At 41.3% G+C, this 24,414-nt stretch overlaps 1 protein-coding gene across 2 annotated transcripts; it reads left to right on the forward strand.

Moving 5' to 3' along the window:
- Window positions 1-710: 710 nt before the first annotated feature.
- fam92b (family with sequence similarity 92 member B) lies at window positions 711-24,190 on the forward strand. Of its 2 annotated transcripts, none has more exons than XM_002936105.5 (9): window positions 711-947; window positions 3,613-3,847; window positions 8,850-8,918; window positions 12,633-12,734; window positions 13,652-13,657; window positions 15,511-15,615; window positions 20,128-20,241; window positions 20,562-20,663; window positions 23,455-24,190. In XM_002936105.5, exons 2-9 carry the CDS (start codon window positions 3,632-3,634, stop codon window positions 23,581-23,583), a joined length of 843 nt encoding a protein of 280 aa, XP_002936151.1. In that variant the 5' UTR covers window positions 711-947; window positions 3,613-3,631; the 3' UTR covers window positions 23,584-24,190. The 2 variants fall into 2 exon arrangements, with proteins under 2 accessions (XP_002936151.1, XP_004913655.1); XM_004913598.4 differs by having other exon boundaries at window positions 712-908.
- Window positions 24,191-24,414: the final 224 nt, after the last annotated feature.

Genomic DNA, 24,414 nt, shown 5'->3' on the forward strand with positions numbered 1-24,414 from the left:
CATCTGCTTTGTATTGCACCAATAAACTAAGTTTTAGTTCATTGCAAAAGAACTTTTGGCATCCTAATTCTATCATATACACCTTTGGCAGTGGAGAGTTGCAGTTCTGCAACATCTTGTAAGCTCATTTCTTCCCATTTGCAAAGACCTATCCTGCATGTTTGAGTCACATGTGCCCATGCTTATACCCTCTAGCTGGTCATTGCCAAATACTAGCCAAAATAGGGTTACATCACAATGGCAACAACAAATACCATTTTATTACATTACATTAACATTTATTTATAAAGCGCCAACATATTCCGCAGCGCTGTACAATAAGTGGGTTACATACATTGGACATACAGAGTAACATATAAAGCAATCAATAACCGATACAAGAGGTGAAGAGGGCCCTGCCCAAAAGAGCTTACAATCTACAAGATTTTATGTATTTAAAGCTAGAAAAGCATGGTAGTACAACAAGAAGGTGATTGTACTTTAACACCTTAACTATCTGTAGTATGTCTAAGAAGTTTTCTCAAGAAATTATGTTTGAGCGTGTTAGTTTTGTGCATGAGTTATTTGGCAGGTCAGTTTGGGTCATTGCGTGCTGTAACCCTTTTACAAAACGTAATCCATTCATGTCAAAATAAAAGGCAAGGCGGGAAGCAAACTTGGGAGCAGGAAAGGCGACTCCTCCTCCCACAGTGAGTGCCTGGAGACCAGGAGCACCCCTCCCTGACTCTAGCAGTTTGTTGTGAGGTTACCTAGCAACCACAAGAGAGAAGCCTGAAGTCGGCAAAGGAGGCTGCTAATTGTGACTTCCATTCTGCAGGATTTGTGTAACCCTTAAACTGAATCTAGCACTTTATATTGAATATCTGCTGTCCCAGTTCATCTGAAGGCATGAATATAGTCCTGTCCCGGTAAGAGAGCTGCGATCAAAAACCAGGGGAATTGTGATGGTGAGCGCAAGGGGTTAATACGAAAGGGAGCTTCTTCACCCTATAGCTTTCAGCGTGTGCCGCTTACTCCTACTTACTGTGCATATTTATTTATACTTATTGCAGTGTTTGCCTCCCTACTTGTGCTATTACTGTACTGTAAAATGTACAGCACCACTTCACATACAGTATTGATGTATAAATATATACATACAGTAAAGGAAAGTGACTCTGTCGCACAGGGACGCTGCAATAAAAATAATTGCTCCTATGGCCACACAGACAGAGACTAGTTTGTGCAGTGGTTGTCTTTTCATTCACCTGGAAATGTGCTGATAGGTGGATTGGCCCCAGTGGCATATTAATGTATATTTTAACACGTATTCATTGGCAGCTCTACTTGTAATGGTGAAAATTACAGCAGGGAAACTGCCTTTTTTCATGCAGACAGATGCTGTCAAGTTTAGATGGCTTATGAACACTGAAATGTGCTTTCTTCAGTGAAAGTGTATGGATCAGCCAGAAGCAGGGAGTCTTCCATTCAAATGAGAAGCAGTTGCCGGTGTAAAAGGTGCCTTAAAGGAGAACTAAAGCTTAACTAAAGACATAGGCTAGAAATGTTGTAAATTGTTTTGTGCTTCTGTACCAGGCCAAGCCAACCACAGCCCTATAGCAGGGAAGGTCTGTGCCTCCAGTAGCTTCTTATCTTATTTTCTGCTGATTCACTGCACATGCTCTGTGCTGCTGTCAGTTACTGAGTTTAGGGACTAACTAACAATATACTGTGTATATAGAATATAAATGTCACAATATAAGGCTGATTAGTAATTAACACAGATGACTATTGCATGGCAGCTCTAAAAACCAGTACTGTTTCTACAGCCCGTTGGGATCAGCTTATATGACAGACAAACATCATTTTCTTTGCTTGATAATTTGTGACGGCCCGTAAGCTTAGCTTAGCTGCTAAGAGCTCACTGAGCATGTGAGTGTCGCAGACACTTCTAACAGAAGTGTCCATTATGGTCACCCCCTGTGACAACTTTAAAGGAATAGATTATTACTACTATAGACATGTTGAACCTTTAGGCTGATTCATTTGTTATATAAAATATGGCATGTCTAGCCATATGCATTTTTAAGGGTTTAGTTCCCCTTTAAAAACTGGGATTTTTCCTAAGGGGATTTTAGTGGTCATCTGAATATATTTGGTACAAGGCTTCTCATAAATACAGGATTTCTGATGTAGGTTTCCATTAGAGGCCCAGTACCATGTAAATAATTACTGTGAACACCCTTTGTTGGTGAGACTTTGGCTGAGAGTAATTAAAACTGTTTTTGCCACTCGTCAGCAACATCGAGTTCCAATTCCCTTGGTATAAAGTGTGTGATATGGTGTGTGAGTGGTTAGGGTATATCTTATTATTTAACTATATAGCACCAACATATTCAGCAGTGCTTTACAGATATAAGTATGGGATCTGTTATACAGAAACCTGTTATCAAGAAAGTATGGGAGGGCGATCTCTCACAGACTCCATTTTAATTAAATAATTAAATTTTTTAAAATTGATTTCCTTTTTCTCTGTAATAACAAGACAGTACATTGTATTTAATCCCAACTACGATATAATTCATCCTTATTGGATGCAAAACACCCCTATTGGGTTTATTTAATGTTTACATTATTTTTTAGTAGACTCAAGGTATGGAGATCCAAATTATGGAAAATGGAAAATCGTTACGTGTGTGGCCACCTTTACAGTCTAGGTCCCTCTGTCACATTCACTCACATACTAGTGTCATTTATCAGGAACCAATTGCCCTGCCTGTATGTTTTTAAAGTGTGAAAAGAGACCAGTGCACCTAGAAAAAACCCACTGTTTTTTCTCTGTGATCCCTTTTTGTTTAACCAATCATACTTGGCAGACAAAACATGTCTACTATTTTAGATTGCCTGCAAAAATGTGCAGGGAAACAAATGAAAGAGGTCTGTATATCACCAAATTTGGTATTGTTCATTCAAAACAGAGAATAACAAGACAGGGGGTTTCAAAGTGTTAAGCCTTATGTATGCCTGCCATTGCCTAACTGAAACAATAAAATGGTGAGTATTATATTAAAGGAACAGTAACACCAAAAAATTAAAGAGCTTTAAAGAAATGAAAATATACTGTACTGTTACCCTGCACTGGTAAAAATTGCGTGTTTACAGTAACACTACTATAGTTTATATAAATAAGCTGCTGTGTAGCCATTGGGGAAGCCATTCAAGCTGGAAAAAGGAGAAAAGGCACAGGTGACATAGCAGATAACATATTAATCCTGTAGAATATAATGTTGTTTTATCTGTTACCTGCTATTTAACCTGTGCCTTTTCATCTTTGAATGGCTGCCCCCATGGGTACACCGCAGCTTTCTTTATATAAACTATAGGGTTTCTGAGGCAAACACACAACTTTCAACAGTGTGGGGCAACAATTCATTATATTGTAATTACTTTTATACACTTTTGTTTTCTGATGTTACTGTTGCTTTAAGGATCCATCTCTGATATTGCTGAGCTGCAGCAACATTTATAACATTCTAGGAGTAGTAGTCTAAAAACCACTGGGTAAAGGAGGACGACTTTGGGTTAGATACACCTGCATTTGACATAATGTCTTATTAACTTTTCTCATTTTAGGGATGCTCAGGTCAAAATTATGGAGACCACAGTTGGCAATGCTGAAAAGTACTTTGGGCAGTTCTGCTCTGTGCTGGCATCATACACACGTAAAACGGCAAAACTAAGGGATAAGGCTGATGAGCTGGTGAAGAACCTTATAGACTTTGCTAACACTGAAAACCCAGAGTTGAGAACAGCCCTTAAAAACATGGCAGATGAGCTGGCAAAAATACAAGACTATCGGCATGCACAGGTACGTCTTGGTGTGGCAGTAGCCTAAGGGTGCACTGAGCAAGCCATGTAATCAGTAATACTGTTCTAACCAAAGGTAAGAGCTATGTACATATTAGTTCATCTGCTTAGAGTAAAGTTATCAGGTCATGTGAAAAAATTAGGGGACACTTGTAGCAAACCAACTATAAGGCTGGTGCCACACAGGGCTGATTCTTGGTCTGCAGAAAAATGCAGGTTGAGAATCAGCCCCTGTGGTGGCTGAGCCACCTTCTTTGCCTACTTCCAGAACCATTGTGTTGGCCTGGGTACAGCCCAACACGATGGGTATCAGCTCTGAAATGCAAGCTCTGGGTGGGGAAGGCCAGCATAGGGGCTGATTCTCGGCATGCATTTTTCTGTAGGCTAAGAATCAACACAGTGTGGCATCAGCCTAATAGCTGCATATAATCAGTTTATGGCAGCCACGTACATTTATTACCCTGATTTATAAAGGATCTTGTACATGTTCCTCAAAGATCCAAAGGGGTTGAAATTTAGCGCCCTGCTAACATCTAATGTTAAAATGTGTATGCAACCTCTATTTCAGCTTAATAGCTGCCTTCCCGGACTAGTACCAGTAGAACATGGGTTACACTGTACTCTCTTACCCAGAAAAATGTGCAGAAAAATGAAAACAGAGGGCACCAGAGGTTCTTGCAAACAACAAACTAACAAGTGTTTATTGAACATCCATAGGGTTACTCACAATACAGCTTCAGAGGCCAGTGGTACAGGCAACACATACAGAGTGTAATACAGACTAACACTTCCCTGCAGGCAGACTTGGCAGGAATCTCACTTCACCTCTGCGACACACCCCTTAGTGGATCCCTCAGGGAATTCTTATCCTGATTCCCTATTCACTTGGATCCCTACACTACAGGCAATGTGGCCTGGGACAGATATCTCCAAAACTGCAAGTCTTATGTAGGAGCTCAGTGCTGCTCATTCTAGCTCAACCCTAACTGCCTTACACTCCTAGAGTGTACTATGAAGGGAGCTACACCTGCCACTATCTAATACCTCATTCACAGGGCCCTGTTCCCCGACTTCGACTGGGCCTGGGCCCATGCCCTGGGCTCACAGCACACATCCACCCTGTTCCTCAGGTGGAAGCAAACAGCAAGGTGCCACTCCTTTCCCAGCACTATACCAAAGTGAGACAGGAAGTGGTCACCATACCTTCTAACCAATAGCACACATATGTTAATAAACTCACTTAGATACATTCCCTTCTGCCCAGCAACTAAGGGAACTGAACCTGTAGGGATTTAAAGCCATAGGAGCCATTTAACCCTATGGGTCTCTACATGTATTTGCACAATAATTGATTTGTGGAGTCGGCTTTGTTTTCCGGCAAATTCCAGTAGCCAGGGCATGCACAGTAGAGTGAAAAGCCGGGTCGGGTTTTCACTCTACTGCGCATGTGCGCGAGCGAAGCAGGAAGGAGGAAGCGCTGCAGCTACCCCGGGCTGGTGCTGTTCTCTCCCAACAGGGGCACCAGCCTGGGGTACAAGGTAGGCGATTTAAGTCACTTGGGGGTGCCTAACATTTTTGCACCCCCAAGTGACTTTTCCTTTCCTTCTCCTTTAAATCGTGCCCCCCCACTGCAGCTGTGCACTAGGCAGATGCCTATATTGCATATAAATTAGCAATGTCATACTGCTTTTCACTGTAGTGCTTGCTAACTTTTTGCAAATGCTTTGCAAACTTTTAGTGGAAGCCAACTACTGAGGTCAACAACTGTCCATGGCCCCCCTTATCTCATAAAATTAATACATTAAAAAAAAAAACATTAAAGGACTTGTCAACTCCAAAAACAACAGACAAACAATGCTTTTGATAGCAGTTACATAAACAAATAACTCATTACAAATTTGTAATGAATATATACTGCAAAGTTCCTTAGAATTTTGCTATTTTTATTTGGCAAAAATTATATTCTGGATTGACTTGTCCTTTAAACATATGGCATATCTGTTATCCAGTTGTAGTTTTGCAGGTATCCATGACAGCAAATAAATGCCCCAAATGTTACCCTAGACAGTCTTCTGATTGGTACCCCTCATCATCTGCTGGGGACATCATCTGCAACTATGGTTTAGGGCTCTGGCACATGGGGAGATTAGTCGCCCGCGACAAATCTCCCTTGTCATGGGCGACTAATCTCCCAGAACTACCATCCCACCAGCGAAAATGTAAGTCGCCGGTGGGATGGCACACGCTGCGCAGGCGATTTCGGCAAATTGCCAAAGTTGCCTCGCGAGTGATTTTAATCACTAGGGGTGAATCCAGTAATTGTTACATTCCTTTTCCTTTAAAATTAGAGCTGAAACTGATATTAACAGATATAGCTGGGGCATTAGTTTTTATTTATTTATTTGTTTTACGTACCCAAGATCCTTTAGGGCTGCAGCTTGTAATAAATCATTGGTTTTATATGATGTTACCAATGTGTATTGTATCATAAAGTAGTATATATCCCAGCATCTCTCTGAAATTGTTGATAATTGCTCAATAAAATGTACTTCCCCACAGTAAGAACTGAAACAGTACCACAATATGGGAAAGTATTAACATTTGTAAGTGATACATTTAATGTTGGAAATGTGCATTTATCAGGCGGCTGCTGATTTTGCGCACAAGAGCATGAACAATGATTAAAAGGGGAGCCGGTGAATTCAAAGGTAATTCCAATATCAGAGAAAGGTCTGACAAACAACTATGTATCTGAAGTCAACTACTCCAGAATTTAGATCTCTTGTGCCTGGTCTCTGGCTGCTTCATTTCCATATTCATAGCTACTTAATCCTCAAAGCAATAATCTGCATGTAAGGATTTTAATCTTCTGCCCATGGAAAAATGACCTTTGCTGGGTAATTTGAAACACGAAGCGGTGTTAATGAATCAGGCGGCGCTGGCAGTTAAATGATCTCTGTATAGGAAGAAAAAAAAATCAAAGGAGAGGTGAGGATTGCCTTAGAACCTTTTTAATTAGGCTGTTTTTCTGGGACGTGAAGCTGCTGCTGAGGTAATTATTTAGACATTAATCGCTCGTTACATATGACTCGTGAGTTTCTGAAACCTAGTCAGCACTTATTATCTCACTGTAATGATTTGCATAGAAGAGGCCAACAGGTAGTTGTAACCCTTGTTCTGCAGCAGGGATGTCCAATCTGTGAAGGAAGTACAACTCCTATTGTCCTCATTGTCAACAGCTAATTGTTTTTTCTTATTATTATTACTATTGCTGTTGTTATTATTTTCCTTTTTATATCACCAACATACTTTGCAGTGCTTTACAGCGATCATACATCACAAGTGCTGTATGTATTTGCAGTGTGGAGGTAACCTAAACAAAACCTGCAAAAGCATGGGCAGAACATGAAAAATGCTTGCATTTGCAGTTTATGGTACTGTGCTTTGTATAGCAGGAAGCTGCTGATATCAGTCGACTCGCCGATCGGCCAGGTTAAAAGATTTTGATCAGGCGCCTGAGCAAAATCTGCCGTCAAGGCTGAATCAGCAGAAGGAGGTAGAAATCCTATTGTTTCTACCTCCTTATCTGCCGTTTCAGCCCTGAAGGTTAGTGGCGGATTTATTGATCTTATCGTACGAAACCCCGTTTCGTACAATATTCGGTGCGTGTATGGCAAGTCGGCGAGTTGACCGATATCGCAGGAGGCTGCTGAAATCGGTCGACTCACCGATCGCCCAAGTTAAAAGCCGTCAGGGCTGAATCAGCAGAAGCAGGTAGAAATCCTATTATTTCTACCTCCTTATCTGCCGTTTCAGCCCTGAAGGCACAGCAAAAAATTTTTAACTTTACATGAAAAAAGTCATATGATTTTTAGGATCTGGATTCAGTTCAACCAGGAGCGTGGATTCGGCTGAATCCTGTTGAAAAAAGCTGAATCTTGACCGAATCTTGGATTCTGTGCATCCCTATTGCAAAATAAAGCACTTTCCACATAAAGAAAAGTGTCATTATACCCCTATCTCTTGTAGTCTGAATGCTCTCATAAATTTGGGGTGCAACAAGAGAGGCAGCAGCTGCAAGCTATCCAGTGTAAGGTTGCTGCCTTTTTATTATCCTCTGATCAGACAGGGGAGCAGATTAGATAATGTTGGCGAGGTGGATTGATGATGTCAAGGGACAGGGTTATGATGATGTAAGGAGCGGGACAATAATGCCACTGGTTTTGCACTTTTTGCGCTATTATTGCCATAGGTCTGATTTTCCTCTGTGTAAAAACCAGATTGTAGGTTCAAAACCAGTCAGGTGGCAAGCTAAACTAGCGGAGTTTCTAAATAGTTTGAAATTTCAATATATTTGTTCAACACAAATCAAATTCCAAACGTCAGGAATCTCGGGGGATGCAGGCACTAAAAATGGAGCCCTGTAACTTCTATTATTATTAGCATTAGAACTGACTAGATATAAGATATAAATAGTATATAAATAGTATCTTCCATATTTTCATATTCCTGCATGGAACAGTGCTCCTGAAGGGCTAATACCTTTCATGAGTTTTGTCACGTCTTCAAACACCTGAAATTATAGTTGTGCAGCCATTTGGCTTATTTACTTGAAGTGTCTGGCTACTGGGTTACATTTTAGGGCTCTGGCACACGGGGAAATTAGTCGCCCGCGACAAAACTCCCTGTTCGCGGGCGACTAATCTCCCCGAGTTGCCATCACCTGCCATCCCACCGGCTAAAATGTAAGTCGCCGGTGGGAGGGCACACGCGGCGGTGCGATTTCGGGAAATCGCCGAAAAAGACTCGCGAGCAGAATTAGATAACGCTATGAACAAAGATAACCCCCCAGTGAGATGGACAGGAGACATTTTTGTTTCTCAGTAGTAAAGATATGCAAATAATATAATTTGTTTTGGAAATCTTGTCTAACATAAACCCTTATATTCATTTAGTTTGTCTAAGACACATTTATGTTCAGTGATTTTATGTTTAACTTTTAGGTGGAGAGGCTGGAAACAAAAGTGGTAAACCCCTTGAAATTATATGGATCCTTAATAAAAGACAAGCGGGTATGTACAGTGGCTGCTTCATTTGCAGTAGGTATCCTGTTAATATGTCCCTGCACATCACAATATAATATAGATCAGGCTGACAACATGTAAAAGCCACATTCAGGATGACACCTGATATCTGTGAATTGTTCTTGTGCAGCACTTTAGGCTAGGTCATTTGTATTTTATCAGCAGGAGAGTCTAGATCAGTGCTGTCCAACTGGCGGCCCGCGGGCCGCATGCGGCCCGCGACCCCCCTCTGTGTGGCCCCCCACCTGTCTGGCTGCTTTGATGGCTTACTCTTGTGTAAGCTTTAAATGGTATCAGTACTGTGATTAACTGCCCCCCCTGCATGGTTCACACCTCAGATTCAGGCTGTAAACCTTCTTTATTGTTTAAAAATGTAATCCCCTTTGTTTTTCACACCTTTTAATCTCTGCATTGTTTACCCCCTGCAGTGTTCACACCTCAGACTCAGGCTGTAATCACCCCCATTGTTCCCCTGTTCACACCTCAGGAATAGTAGAAACCCACAAATAATCCCTTCACCCTACAAAAAGAACATATACTGAGGTGGTACTGCAATTAAAAAGATTTTTTAATATATAGTTATTGTGCAGACTGTAGGAGCAGTGCCAGCATTGTGTCACTGTATGCTGCCTGTGTGTGCCATACACACACAGGCAGGGTAGGGCAGGCAGAGTATGGCACACACAGGCAGGGTAGGGCAGGCAGAGTATGGCACACACAGGCAGGGTAGGGAAGGCAGAGTATGGCACACACAGGCAGGGTAGGGCAGGCAGAGTATGGCACACACAGGCCAAGTATGGCACAAACCAGCCAAGAATGGCACACACAGGCAGGGTAGGGAACGCAGAGTATGGCACACACAGGCAGGGTAGGGAACGCAGAGTATGGCACACACAGGCAGGGTAGGGAAGGCAGAGTAGGGAAGGCAGAGTAGGGAAGGCAGAGTAGGGAAGGCAGAGTAGGGAAGGCAGAGTATGGCACACACAGACAGGGTAGGGAAGGCAGAGTATGGCACAGACAGGCAGGGTAGGGAAGGCAGAGTATGGCACACACAGGCAGGGTAGGGAAGGCAGAGTATGGCACACACAGGCAGGGTAGGGAAGGCAGAGTATGGCACAGACAGGCAGGGTAGGGAAGGCAGAGTATGGCACACACAGGCAGGGTAGGGAAGGCAGAGTATGGCACACACAGGCAGGGTAGGGCAGGCAGAGTATGGCACACACAGACAGGGTAGGGCAGGCAGAGTATGGCACACACAGGCAGGGTAGGGAAGGCAGAGTATGGCACACACAGGCAGGGTAGGGAAGGCAGAGTATGGCAGGTTTTTGCTGTACTGCAACCATTAATATGGGTATGGTCATGTGATAACCCGTGTGTGGTTTCAAGTGGGTGCGGTTACAAAAAGGGGAGTGGTCAAAACTGGCTTCCATTATCGGCCCTCCACCCCGTAGGTCGGAAAAATTCCGGCCCTCGGTACCACAGAAGTTGGACAGCACTGGTCTAGATGATCTAGATCAGGTATGTGACATGTAAAATGTGTTGTGCATAGTATATTATAGACCAGGCCCTGCAAGCCCAATTGCAGACCCCCGAAAGGGGTGGGACTTAACAGAAAGTAGGCAGAGTTTCAGGCAAATTAGGGCAGTGGCACACGGGAGAATAGTTGCCTGCCATAAATCTTCACTATTGCGTCCGACTAATCCCTCCGATATGCCATCCCACCGGCACATAATATAGAATACAGAATATAATTTGCCAGTGACATGGTATACACATTGCTTCGGTCGGCCGAAGTTGCCTTGCAAGGATACTTCGGGCAACTTCGGAATACCGAAGCAACACGTGTGCCATCCCACTGGTGATTTACATTCTTGCTGGTGGGATGGCATGTCGGGGAGATTAGTCGCCCACAATGGTGAAGATTTATCACCACTGCCCTTAGTGGTTTTGAGCTTATTTTGTACAGTGCTGTATGTATTCTCTGCACAGCAGCTTTTTAGCTCAGATGTTTCCTGTACACATTTATTAGATACTGTAACGTGCAAAATCAACATTGCCTGCCATATTTTTCAGTGCACAAAGACAATTAATTTATAATCAGTAGGAAAGCATTCAGAGAAGATTAGTTGCCCCCACTAGAGGAGGTTATTCGGGGGGGTAACTAATCTTCTCATGTGACATTGCCCTAAAATCATTCCCTGTTCCTTTCCGTAGAGTTAAATGTCAGTGGCCTGAAAGCAGTAGTACTAGCAATTACCCCTTGGTTGTTGCATGAAAACAAACATCTTTCAGGTGACAGGTGGCTGACAAGCAGCAGTGTGGTCGACCAATTTCCATGTTAAAAATGTGCTGGGCAAAAACCACAAAATGTCCCTGTAAGCTATAGGCCTTGGGTGCAGAACTTCAATCGATAATAGTGAGCGGATCCTCTAAAGCAGTGCTGTCCAACTTCTACGGTGCCGAGGGCCGGAATTTCTCTAGCATACATGGTGGAGGGCCGCTAATGGAAGCCAGTTTTGACCACTCCCCTTTTTGAAACCACACCCACTTCAAACCACACCTATTTTATCACAATGGTGGTAGCACAGCAAAATCCCAAATGCTTGGTCCTTACTGTGGGGATATCAACCATCATTCATATGTGAAAGAATTATGTCATATTAAGATATACCCTTAAATTCCATATGCCTCCTCCTCCCCTGTGGATAGCACAGCAACCCCCAGTACATAATTACACACCTTAGGGACCATTTACTGGCTATTTCCAACTGCTAACAAACTCCCACAACAAACCCCTGCCAGGTTCACCTCCCACAAGCAGCATAGGGCAAGCAGAGTATGGCACACACACGCAGCACTCTGCCTGTCCTATGCTGTCTGTGTGTGCCATACTCTGCCTGTCCTACCCTGCCTGTGTGTGCCATACTCTGCCTTCTCTATGCTGCCTCTGTGTGCCATACTCTGCCTGCCCTACCCTCCCTGTGTGTGCCATACTCTGCCTGCCCTACCCTGACTGTGTGTGCCATACTCTGCCTGCCCTACCCTGACTGTGTGTGCCATACTCTGCCGGCCCTACTCTGACTGTGTGTGCCATACTCTGCCTGCCCTACCCTTCCTGTGTGTGCCATACCCCCCCTGACCTATGCTGCCTGTGTGTGCCATACTCTACCTGCCCTATGCTGGCTGTATGTGCCATACTCTGCCTACAGTACCTATGTCTGAGGTGTGAAGAAGTGAACAATGGGAGTGATTACAGCCTGAGCCTGAGGTGTGAACACTGCAGGGGGTGAAAAATCAGGTATTAAAAGGTGTGAAAAACACAGGGGATTACATTTTTAAACAATACAGGGGGATTACAGCCTGAATCTGAGGTGAGAACCATGCAGGGGGCCATTTAATCTCAGTACTGATACCATTTAATGCTTACTCAAAGGTAAGCCATCAAAGCAGCCAGACAGGTGGGGGGCCACACAGAGGGGGGTCGCGGGCCGCCAGTTGGACAGCACTGCTCTAAAGCATATGTTGCACAACTTCTGGTACAGCAGAAATATATATTTTAAATTGCAAATTCTGAACACAGTCTTTGTCATGAATTGTTTGTTTAAAACAAGTTACCTCAGGCCTGTTACAATACATTTTACATGTTTAGGTAATTGTGAAAGAAGCCAACAAGCACTTAACATATCTATTTTTTCCCTTCAGACAGAAATCAAAAAGTTCAACTCAGTCAGGAACAGAGAAATAAAGGAACTTGAAAAGCTGGAAAAATTACGGCACAGAGCCCCATCTGACCGCCATGTTATTGTATCCTTGTCATTTTAACCTACTGCAACACAGTCCTGTACAATCTGTGCACTGTATGAGATGTTTCTCACTCATAGCAGAGTGCTGTACTGTGTTAGCCATAGAACAAAACTGGAAAATCTAGGATGTTAAGCTGGTAACACAGGTACAGCACTACCAGCCTAATGCCTGACTGACTTATGATTTCACTGGTAAGGTCCAGGCAATTTCTATTCTAAGTCTATGGAGGAGCAATTGTAAGCATTTTGAGGTCTGACCACCAAGTTAGATATCAAATGGGCAGCAAACCACTTGCTAGAAAGCTGTGTGCCATTGCACTTTATGTGGTTAGTTAGCAGAGCAACTGACAAGCAAGACAAAGGAATCTCCACAGCAAATTTTAAGCTAAGGGCAGGTGGGTCATTTTTCACTGGCGAAAAGCTAGTATGCTGCTTCCTAAATGCATGCATGTGGACAGGAATGGAATCGGCACACAGTGTGCTAGTTTGTATATAGAACATTCTAAAGCCTCACTGTCTGTGTAGTCAGTTTGGACCCACACCGGGCACTGTTGGGCAGTGCACTTGAAAGATCATCCTGGGATGTTATCAAAGCAAGTTTTATCTTGACTTGGGTAGAATGGTGTTGTTTATACATGCTTTTTAATTGTCTCAGTTGTAGTACATTTAGTAATGCACTTTCACTCTTTAATTTTTGTTCTCCTGAAACCACTGGAGACCAAAGGGTAATTTAACTATTCCAGCCTTGAGGGCTTCCCTACTAATGGGATGTATGATTTTAAGAACACGCTGTATTTTATGTGGTATATTTGTAATGTTGTCATTGTAGTGTTGATTATGTACTTTGTATTTACTGAAGTCTATGTATGCTGTATCATTGTTATATTTAGAGGGTTATTCCTTAATTCCCTTTTCCAGTCTCAGGTGAGTCTGCTGATGAGAATCCTACATGTCAACTTTGCTTAAGGGCCACCAAATAGTATTTTAATAACAGATACATCAGAGAACTATGAGTTATATAGTATGTCTATGAAAGATTGTATCTATACACATAATCACACAAAAAGTGTTGGTGTGCAATTACATACATACTTACTAGCTCTTAACAGCACACAGGTCCCACAGCAAAAAACATATTTCTATACCAGAATGCGTACACAAGTGATCTGTGGTTCCCTGTCTTTACATATACATTACAAGGGACGCAAGGAAACTAACTGGGCTCACTCTCTTCCAGGCCCATGCAATACCCACCTCTTTCTCACAGCAGTCGGATTTGCTCCCTTTCTTGTTATGCCACTTCAAATAGAATCAGCACTGTAATTACTTATCTTATTCTCTGTGCTGGTGCCATCCTATTTTTTTACTCCAAGGACATACCAAAGTCATGGTCTTGACTCGTTCTGACTAAAAAGTATAACAAGCATGTTGCAAGGGAGGGACATACACAGTACATATAGTGTAACACGTCTGGACTCTAGACTTATGATTGGATCAATGAGTCCAATGCAGACCCATCAGGAGAAGAGCACATCAAAGGCCAGATGCAGTCTTCACCCAACATGAGTTTTAAAATTAACCTATAGGTATCTGGCCAATTCAATATCAGGATTGGCCTAATTTGTCGTAATTTGAGGGGCTGGTATGTATTTTTTAACTGTATTTTAATAAATAATTTTTTGTTCTTTTAATTAACAGTGCAGGACATCTTTATGTAGTGTCTAAATTAACCTAGCAACCAGGCAGTGTTTTGAATGAAAGACTGGAATATGAAAAAGAGAGGGCCTGAACAAAAAGATAAGCAATAAAAAGTAGACTAAGAAGAATAAGCCAAATTATTAAAAAAAATAGACAAAATAAAAAATGAGGACCAATTAGCAATTTTTTAATGAATATGTCACTTTTAGACTTAATTCTACTAGATACTGTATAATATGTCACTCGTTTATTATAATGAATTCTAATCCATCTTGGCATGGAAAAAGGGGGCCAGCTAAATTGTTTCCATGGCCTTTTAACAAAGAGTCACCTGTTCCCCTCTGTCTTCTCACCCTCTGATTCTCTCCCCACTATCAGTGTTCTACAAAATCTGTTCTTTATCTCCACTTTGGGGATGCACCGAATACACTTTTTTTCAGATTTGGCCGAACTCCTGAATACTTCATGACAGATTTGGCTGAATACCGAACCAAATCTAAATTCTTATTTGCATACGCAAATTAGGTTCCGGAAGAAGCAAAGGTTGGCTCGCGCATGGAATTTTCAACTTCCATGTTTTTGTGACAAAAAGTCATGTGATTTCAAGGATTTGGTTTGGCTAGGAGTGTGGATTCGGCTGAAAAAGGCTAATCCCGAACGAAAGGTGGATTCGGTGCATCCCTACTCCCCATTTTCACCCCATTTTCCATAATTCTGGTGTGTGTGTGTCTCTAAGCCTTCTATGCTCTGGCAATGTACAATGGCAGTCCCAAGGCAGAAGTGCTCTATGCATGAACACCAAGGGGAGCCATACAATGTCATTAAGTAAGTTTTATAAGGATAGTGCCAGTGCACTTGCCCATAGCATCCAATTAATTCTTAGGCTTCATTCTTTAACTGTCAGTGGACTTGGGTGCACTTTAGCACCTGTGTTATCAAATGAGCCTTAAAGAATAGGATAAGGATAGCACCAATTACTTTATTTTAAAGGTTAATAAAGATAGTGTTTAATTTCTTTTTACAACTACAATTAACAATTACTACAGTTTTTTTTATTTGCTTCTTTCCAAATATTCCAGGCAGAAGCCAATGTTCAGAAAGCTTCAGTTGATGCAGCACGTACCACACACCAGCTGGAGGAGGTCATTGATAATTTCCAGCTGCAGAAGGTCAAGGATATACAGGTGCTCATTCACATTCATTCACACATCTTTAATAAAAAAAAATGTTTAATATTCTCTCAATATTGCTTCTTTAGCCAAAGTCTGGAGGCCAGAGTGCATTTACGTTATTTACGTTATGTAAGGAAAATAGAAAAGAGAGCTTTAGCCATTGCTTGATCCTGAGGCATATATATTAATCTGAAGCAAATCCATGCTAGCAATTAATGATTTAATTTACAGCAAAATCTCCCACTTGTCATATATTAACCAAACAGTAAAAGGGATATTGTATTGAAGCTCTTTATAGTCTAATGTCTAAAACAAAACTATTGGTGTTTGGGAGGTTTGGCTGTCGATGCCCTGGAACAAACTGATGCACTGTGCATTAAATTAAGACTCCAATTACTGTGTATAAAATCTCAATAAGAAGAGCAACACAACTACAAATGTGGTAGATTCTTCAGATTGCACCTTGTCCCTTATGAAAAAAGCAAAATAGAGCAGTGTTCACATTAAAGATACCTAGACTGAGCTGGGCCCCCTGGTTTGTTATAAGCACCTGCAAACCAGGTAAAGTTTATACCTAGTCCTGTTATTATTGATTAGCAACATATATGTCAACATAGAGGCACACACATTAGAATCACTGTGTAAGCAGATTATCATTTATTTATATAGTGCCAGCAAGTTATGCAGCAGCTATACATAAATCTATAACGAATACGGATTTTGCAATAGTTTAACAGATAAGAGTTGTGGAGAAGAAGGATTAGGAGGTTTAAGGATTAGAGGGCACTACTTGCAATAGTTTATAATCTAAAGCCTAACCCAGTTAATACAAATTAACATACAACATACAAATTGTATGAAGATAGAGTCAGGGGCCTAAACAAACCCAAGACTCTAGAAATAAAAGAGAGCTATGCAAACCCCTATGTCATATTTAGAGTTTCGGACTGGCATAGAGTATCCTAAGGCATTAACTTTGCTGTGGATTAAATAAGAAAGGACAGTCCTGTCTTCATAGGTGACAGGGACTGCTAAATGCCCCTCCTTTCTTTGTGCCATTGATGTGACATATTCACTCATTCCTTGAATGAAGGGGTGCAGAAGATGATGCATGTTTTCATTATTCTCACTACACTGCCATTCACATATGCTAAGCAATGCTTGGTTGCTAGGGGTTACTGGATGATAGCAATCTTTTTTCCTTATTACTACATTACTGGTTCAGTACCCTCAAGAATGCCAGGCAGCTTGGGTTAAAGAAAAGGGCCTCTGAATAATGCACAACAGCTGTGGTTATAAACTGAGGGGGTATAATTAAAATCAGGGATGTTGAATCTTTAGCTTTTCAGCTATTATTGATGTAAATTTCCCGTTGTCATTCTTTGGACATCTCTGATATCAATTCCAATAATGTCTAAAGAAAAATGCACAGTGCGATTAGTAGTAAATAGTAAAGTAATATGTACCTTTTTTACTAGGGTATTTCTAACTGGGCTGCTGTATTTGCATTTACTGTATATACTCGAGTATAAGCCTAGTTTTTCAGCACCCAAAATGCGCTGAAAAAGTCACCCTCGGCTTATACTCGAGTTGGGTGCCATGGGTCCCTCCAGACTAGCACCCTCTGTCCTTTGTGTGCAAATTAGGCCGCCCGTAACCAGACCCTCCAGTGCCTATTGTTTTTGTTGACCCACTTCTCCGTTTACAGAGCTAGTTTACTGTTTTTCTTTGAAATAAATATGTAAAAACATATACCCCACTGATGCCCCTAATTTTATTGGTATTTATTTGATTATTGAAACTTATTAGTAGCTGCTGCATTTCCCACCCTAGGCTTATACTCGAGTCAATAAGTTTTTCCAGTTTTCTTAGGTAAAATTAGGTACCTCGGCTTATATTCGGATCGGCTTATACTCGAGTATATACGGTAAATCATATTTCCTAAATCCAGAGATTCATGTGATGGGCAATGTTACTCTCTACAGCCAAGTTAGTTACATTAAAGCTGGCCATACACGCACCGATACTATCGTATGAAACCTCGTTTCGTACGATATTCGGTGCATGTATGGCATGTCGGCGAGTCGACCGATATCGCAGGAAGCTGCTGATATCGGACGACTCGCCGATCGGCCAGGTTAGAAAATGTTGATCGGGCGCCATAGAAGGCGCCTGACCAAAATCTGCCGTCAGGGCTGAATCGGCAGAAGGAGGTAGAAATCCTATTGTTTCTACCTCCTTATCTGCTGTTTCAGCCCTGACGGTGTGTGGCGGATCTGACGATGTTTCGTGCAACCGATGGTCGCACGAAACATCGTCAGATCGCCACATGTATGGCCAGCTTAAGGGAGAGGGGAAAGTGAAATGCAAACAGCCACTAATTACCTAAAAATACAGACACCCATTATCCAGAATGCCCATGATCTGGGGGTTTTCAGATTGGGGATCTTTCTTTAATTTTGATCCTCATGCCTTAAGTCTACTAATAAATCATTTAAACATTAATAGGATTATTTTGCCTCTAATAAGGATTAATTATAGCTTAGTTAGGACCAAATACAGGGAACTGGTTGACTATTACATAGAAAAAGGAAATCATTTTTAAAAATTAGAATAATTTGCTTAAATGGAGTCTATGGGAGATGGCCTTTCCATAATTCAGAACTTCATGGATAATGGGTTTCCGGATAAGGGATCCCATACCTGTACTTTCTTGATGCCCTTGTAGTTGTTATCTTCTTTATGTATGATAAAATACTCTCTATTGTGGTCACCTTCTGATTTCTAATGACGGTGTCCAGAGGACGCCCCTATTCCCCGCCCCCCTCAGGATCCTGCATGTGCATCCATTAGGATTGCCACCTCTCCTGCTCGGGAACTCTGGCCAGGGAGGCGGAGCGTGACATCCTGTGGGCGGGTTGCGCTATCATGGGGGCAGGGCTATGACAGCAATCAGCAATTGGCCAATTGCTGCATCAATCTTCGAGAATCCTACCCAGTTTTACAAATTGGGAAAACCTGGCAGGTAGTTTTCAGTAGGGCTGTCTGGGTCAAAATAAGACAGTTGGCAACCCTAGCATACATTTAGTTTACATACAGAGCACTGGGGACAGGATGCACTGAAGTTTTCTGTGTGTCCTGTCCCCAGTGCTCTGTATTTGAGCAAAGTTTAAGTGCGTCCTTGCCACAAATCCGGGCTTTATTGTGGTCCCAATAATTAAAATTCCAGCTTTCCAGGCGACCACCCTTTGCCATAGAAGCCAGCCTAATCTGTATTTCTGTTCTGATATGTTCTAATGGCTGTTTTTTAGTCTTCTGCCTCACTTGTGATTCATACTTGGATGCAATAAAGGATTTATTTTGTTTGGCATTTAGTGACGACACCAAGTCTGTAAAGTTCAACAGCAAACTCAAAGCAGACGTCCTCCTTTAAGTAAATACTGTTGTTTCAGTTTATATGAGGCTCAGTGGGTAGTATCAGTCTTTCTCTATGCAGATAATAGGTTTACAAATGCAAATAAAACTGTATGTGTGATAGAAAAGAGAAAGCGTGGATGCAGCCACCCCCCACAGATTACTAGAAAAAAAGCTTGCTTTCAAGAGCACATATCACAAAAGCTGCTTGAAAGTTCTAGCTGGCTTATAGTGTTTAAACAGTAAAGATGGCCATAAACAGGCAGATTTAGGGCTCTGGCACACGGGGAGATTAGTCGCCCGCGACAAATCTCCCTTGTCACGGGCGACTAATCTCCCCGAGTTGCCATGACCCGCCATCCCACCGGCGAACATGGAGTTTTGTCGTGGGCGACTAATTTCCCCGTGTGCCAGAGTCCTTAAGGTGCTGGTTTGAGTCCTCCAAACAGATTCGGCAGTTAATTTGCTCATGTATAGGCACCCCAGACGGAGTAGAGATTGACTGGGCAGGTTTGATTACCCTGTCAGATCGGGGACCGTATTGGTTCATTGATGTGGTCCTCACTTAGATTGCTGTCATTGCAATTTGATCAAATTACTCTGATATCGCCTACCTTAGGTGGGCATGTTGGTGGAAAGATCCACTTGTTTGACGACCATTTCAGGAAGCATTTTGATAGTTTTCCTTTGCAGCAACACACCATTTTAACCAAATAATTGCAATTTTAAAAATGATTTCCTATTTCTCTGTCACAGTCCCTTTTAAAAACAATGCTGTTAAATTGCATTTTGGAGACTCAGTACATAGGCCATGTATCTGGCAGCCATTACATTGCATCATGTTAGCCGCCATCCTATGGCTGCATGGCAAATAACTGGAGCAGGTTTCTTTTATAGTGGGGACTATAACTCAGCTGGAAACTGGTACAGATATTGTGTAGTGCCCGTGGGCAGAAGAGAAGGTTGCAGATTTAGGAAGTCTCTTCCATCTGTGTTCATTTTAAATCCTGCCTTCTGCCACAGTTCTGTCTCCAGTAAAAAGAAGATCCTTTACTCCTCTTAATTCTACTGGTGCACTTATGTTTCTTCTTTTTTTTTTTTAATCAACAGAAAATTTTCTCAGACTTTTTGACAGTCGAAATGATTTTCCATGCTAGATCACTTGAAGTCTTTACCAATGCATTCCAAAACTTGCAAGAGTGTGACCTTGAAAAAGACATGGAGGTAAGAATGGAACATACAGTATGCACGCTCACAGATCTAAGTAATGTGTTGTGTATACTATAGCAAGAGTCTTAGCACTAACATTAACAACACTAATTACACAATCGTCAGCTCTTACTCTAAGTAACTTTCCATGGCAGGGCAAGTTTTTAATGAGGGCCATTGTGCTAGTTATCTTATATTCATTTAACCAAGTCTTCACAATCTTTATGCTAGAAAACTAAAAGAAAATATTTAAACACATTTCAAGTCTTTTAATAATGATTTTTGAATGGAGAAATTTGTACACATTGCTGTGCATTTCTGTTTCTTTGGCACAGGACTTCAGAACAAAGATCCATATAAACACAGGGAATGAGGATGCAAGACCTATGCAGGCTACTAACCTATCTTCCAACACCACCTGGCGGGCAAGCAGCATGGTAAGAGAGCAGACAAGGATAACACAGACTGAATAGCTATAGATCCTTAATGAGGAAAATGCAGTTATTAGTGCTCGTGGTTGTTGCAGTGACAGCCTTGCAGGGAAATTCTAGGAGTTTTGCTGACCCTGGGTTGAGAGATGTAGTTGAACAGCCAAAGAATACAGATTCACTCCTCCAAATAATACATGCATTGATATACAGTCGCCTTCAAATTGGCAGTTTGCTCAGGTGCTTCTTAAAAGAAGGATGGCATGTAGGTGAGGGAGACAGAAGAAGTGTGGCACCAAAGCAGGGCAAACCTGATTTGTAATCACAAGATTTAATTTTACACGCTACATTCTCACAGTCAAAATACATATATCATTACTGAATGTTAATGTTTAACTTAAATTAGCCAGGATTACTGGCTACTATTTTGTCCTCCTGTTGTCCAGCTTAAAGGAAAACTATACACATACATTCCTCAAAGTACGCATTTTTATTTCCTTTCAAATAAATTATATTATCAGTTTTACACTGCTATTATCATTAGTTTGCAACAGGAGCAATCTTGTTCTTTTCAGATCGCTGTACCCAGAAAGCTATTGTTCTACTGATTATTATGACAAGAGTTGCACGAGTTGGATGCTGGAATTAGATAAGATATTAGTATTTTTAAAATGCATATGATATATGAACATGCATTCATCAGTGTATATATAACAGTGTCCATACGTTTAAACTAGGGCCAGACGAAGGACTTTTTTTGTGGCATTTAAACATCAAAAGTCTCTTGCAGAGCAAGAAAACTGAGAGTCAGCTGAGATACTTTCAGGGGAGCACTGTAGGTTGGTCAGTTAGAGAACAAAGTGAAAAGACCTGTAGCCTGGGTAGGCAAATGGGACATGAAGTAGCTCACAAGAAGGAAACCAGTCTTACCCAAGCTTAGTGGGGATTGGCTAGTGGGTAAAACTCAACAGTAGAAGCCATTGGGAAGATCAGTTAAGAGCATGCAATTTGTTGTTGGCCTGGTTATAAATTGTAAAGCCATTTCCATAACAACAGTTTGTTTAAGTTCCAGTTTTATCCAAAAAGCTATTCTTTTAAGTGTTTAATTGTGTTTAGGTTGGGCTAAGTGGGGGTAGGGGTAGGGGAATGGCTGCATTTCAACTTTGCCAGGTTGGGACCATGACTAGTAGTAGACACTGAGTAAATTATTCTATACCACAGAGACAAAACATTTTTAACAATATACCAACCCTTTAACGATGCCTAGATTATTAATTATTTATTGGCAGTAATATACTGAGCATTAATTTCCCCCAAAAAACTTAATTTATTTCTTTAACATATTACTAATATTTGTATAGCAGCCCAGTGGCAAACAGGGACTCTGCATGATAACAATTCTGTGAGTAATGAGTTAACATAGATAGCTAGCATATCCCAGTCTTAGAACCTGTTTTGCTACCTGTGGCCAATTCACCAAGCATCACAATAATCCCCTGTGCATGCGCTGCCTCCGATTAAATCCCTGCGCTGGTAAACGGGAAGACTTTCAGGAAATTAAAAAACGTGCTACCAAGGAGAAATGCCTTGTCATGTTACTCCGAGCTTTAAGAAAGAGACAAGCCTGAGCCATGGGCTTGTGTTTCATTTATTTCTCTGGAACTGAGCTACCTGCTGCTTGTAATTATGGATTGCATTCTAAGAGCGATAGGGGCAGGGAGGGCTGCCAGGAGAAGGATAAACCACCCAAATGGCATTTTCTCTGAATATACTATAAAGGTATGTGCTTACTTAAAGATGCACATACCTAGGGGTGTTGCTAGCGACTCAAAAGACCCAGAGCACACGCCGGCAACTAGGTCAACGTATTTGAAAGTGGGAACAGTCTGTACAGTGGCAGCAAAGACTGTAAATGCCAGAACTGTGCCATGTAGTATTGCCCAAGGGCCTAAGGCAATACTAATTGCCATGATGACCTACTCGTTTTGACCCTACAGCTTCCCCATCCTCCATTCACATGCCACAAAACTTTCTATCATCCAACTTTACAGTACACACAGTCCCCCTGCCCTCTCCACTTGTCTTCTGCTTACCCTGAATTCTGGCCTTGGTTAAACCTTAAATGCATGGAAGACAACCTGTTATATTTGCTTTTAATCTAGGAATACTTCTGCACACTCTCATGATTTATTATCCATCAGGGAAAGTTTATTTTGTTGGTATTTATCTCTCTCTATGTGTATATATATATTTTTTTTTTTTTCATTTTTTTTCAAGTATTATTTTTACTGGCCAGACCAGTCAAATACCAGCCAGAAAAAGAAATGGAAGTGAATGGCTCAGGGATATTAAGGCAACATTTATTATCATAAAGATACAGTGAAATAATGTCTGCCTTACTGTAGTTTCCACAACTCCCATATTTACATTCAAAATCTGTTGGGAGTTCTCAAACATACAGTGGATGCCATGAGACCTACTGATGTGCTCTACTGTACTGAATCATCAGGCAAACATTTGTCTCTAACTGGAATCTGGAATGGAGTTGTGTTCTCTGTGTCCCAATTACATATTTATATATATATATATATATATATATATATATATATATATATAGTGACTGTTTAATCTAAAACTCTTCTAATGCCCATGGGACGTCTGGGTGTTGCTCTGATTGGAGAGTTTATCCTATTCTTATAGCGACAAAGCTGATTTATTACAGGTAGTGAATGGTATCTGCTCATTTCTGAATGATGCCTTTAGTTAAGGTTATATCCTTTCATGCTTTAATATATTTTAGAGTGTACAGAGCACACTGCAGAGGCAGCAGGAGATAGAAGAAGACAGTTATGAAGACTCAGAGGAGGAGGATGATAATGATGATTATGAAGATCGCAGAAGAGTAGAATACTCCAGAGTACGAAAATAATACCAGTTATGGAATGGAATTCATTTACTTATGTTTTTTCTGAGCGAATATCCAATGAAAGACTGACAGCAATGGTACTGACGTCCTGTAAGGGACAACTGAGGATGCCAATTAGAGAATTTTTTCCCATTGAATGAAATGTAATGATTAGTACATATGTGGAAAATCTGTAAGTGGGCAGTACAAACCTGTGCTAAATATATACCGAAAGAATTTTGTCTAACACTGTGCATGGGGCATTAACTAATTTCTCTGACCCATTCCTACTAATCTATTGAGAGTTGCCACAAGAGAATAGTGACATGGTTTAATCTCACTCTTTATTTCAAATTATAAAGCCTGAGAGTGCATTCAGAGCTGAAATAGAAGTGGGACATGGACCTCTTCCCTCTTGTATCTTGATTTATGGCACTTCATCTTTGTAACTGTATATAATCTGTATTTACTTCACTGTAATCCCCATTGTACTATTGCTGTATTGCAGATGTGTGCAGTGCTGTGTGTACAAGAAGTACTATATAAACAAAATGTATGTACATATTGTGCTCATTAATATTTCAGAAAGTAGTAAATAACTTAATGCGACCTGATACATTTACTATTTAAACTATAAGCATTTGACATTTATTTGTGCACATTTCTTAGCATTGTGTATTGCAGTGGCTTTCTCTCATTGTTTATAAGGCATCTCAAGACTTTTATTTTTTGCAGTTGGAGGGGGCCATGAGTTCCTCGACCAAAAGGATGGGTGATACTTGCACAACACATAGCCATAAAGCTTAGTACACCTTTAATCAATGGAAACTTAGTGCCATTCTCCTTAACATGTGC

The sequence above is a fragment of the Xenopus tropicalis genome, chromosome 4, assembly GCF_000004195.4.
Source record: "Xenopus tropicalis strain Nigerian chromosome 4, UCB_Xtro_10.0, whole genome shotgun sequence".
In the NCBI taxonomy this organism is placed as follows: Eukaryota; Metazoa; Chordata; class Amphibia; order Anura; family Pipidae; genus Xenopus; species Xenopus tropicalis.

What these genes read in the sequence shown, in the direction of transcription:
- fam92b (XM_004913598.4), top strand. Translation starts at nt 889, where the DNA reads ATGAATATAGTCCTGTCCCG. An exon ending in ATGAATATAGTCCTGTCCCG is followed by an intron (nt 909 to 3,612) that starts GTAAGAGAGCTG and finishes TTCTCATTTTAG; the next exon opens with GGATGCTCAGGTCAAAATTA. An exon ending in CCTTAATAAAAGACAAGCGG is followed by an intron (nt 8,919 to 12,632) that starts GTATGTACAGTG and finishes TTTTCCCTTCAG; the next exon opens with ACAGAAATCAAAAAGTTCAA.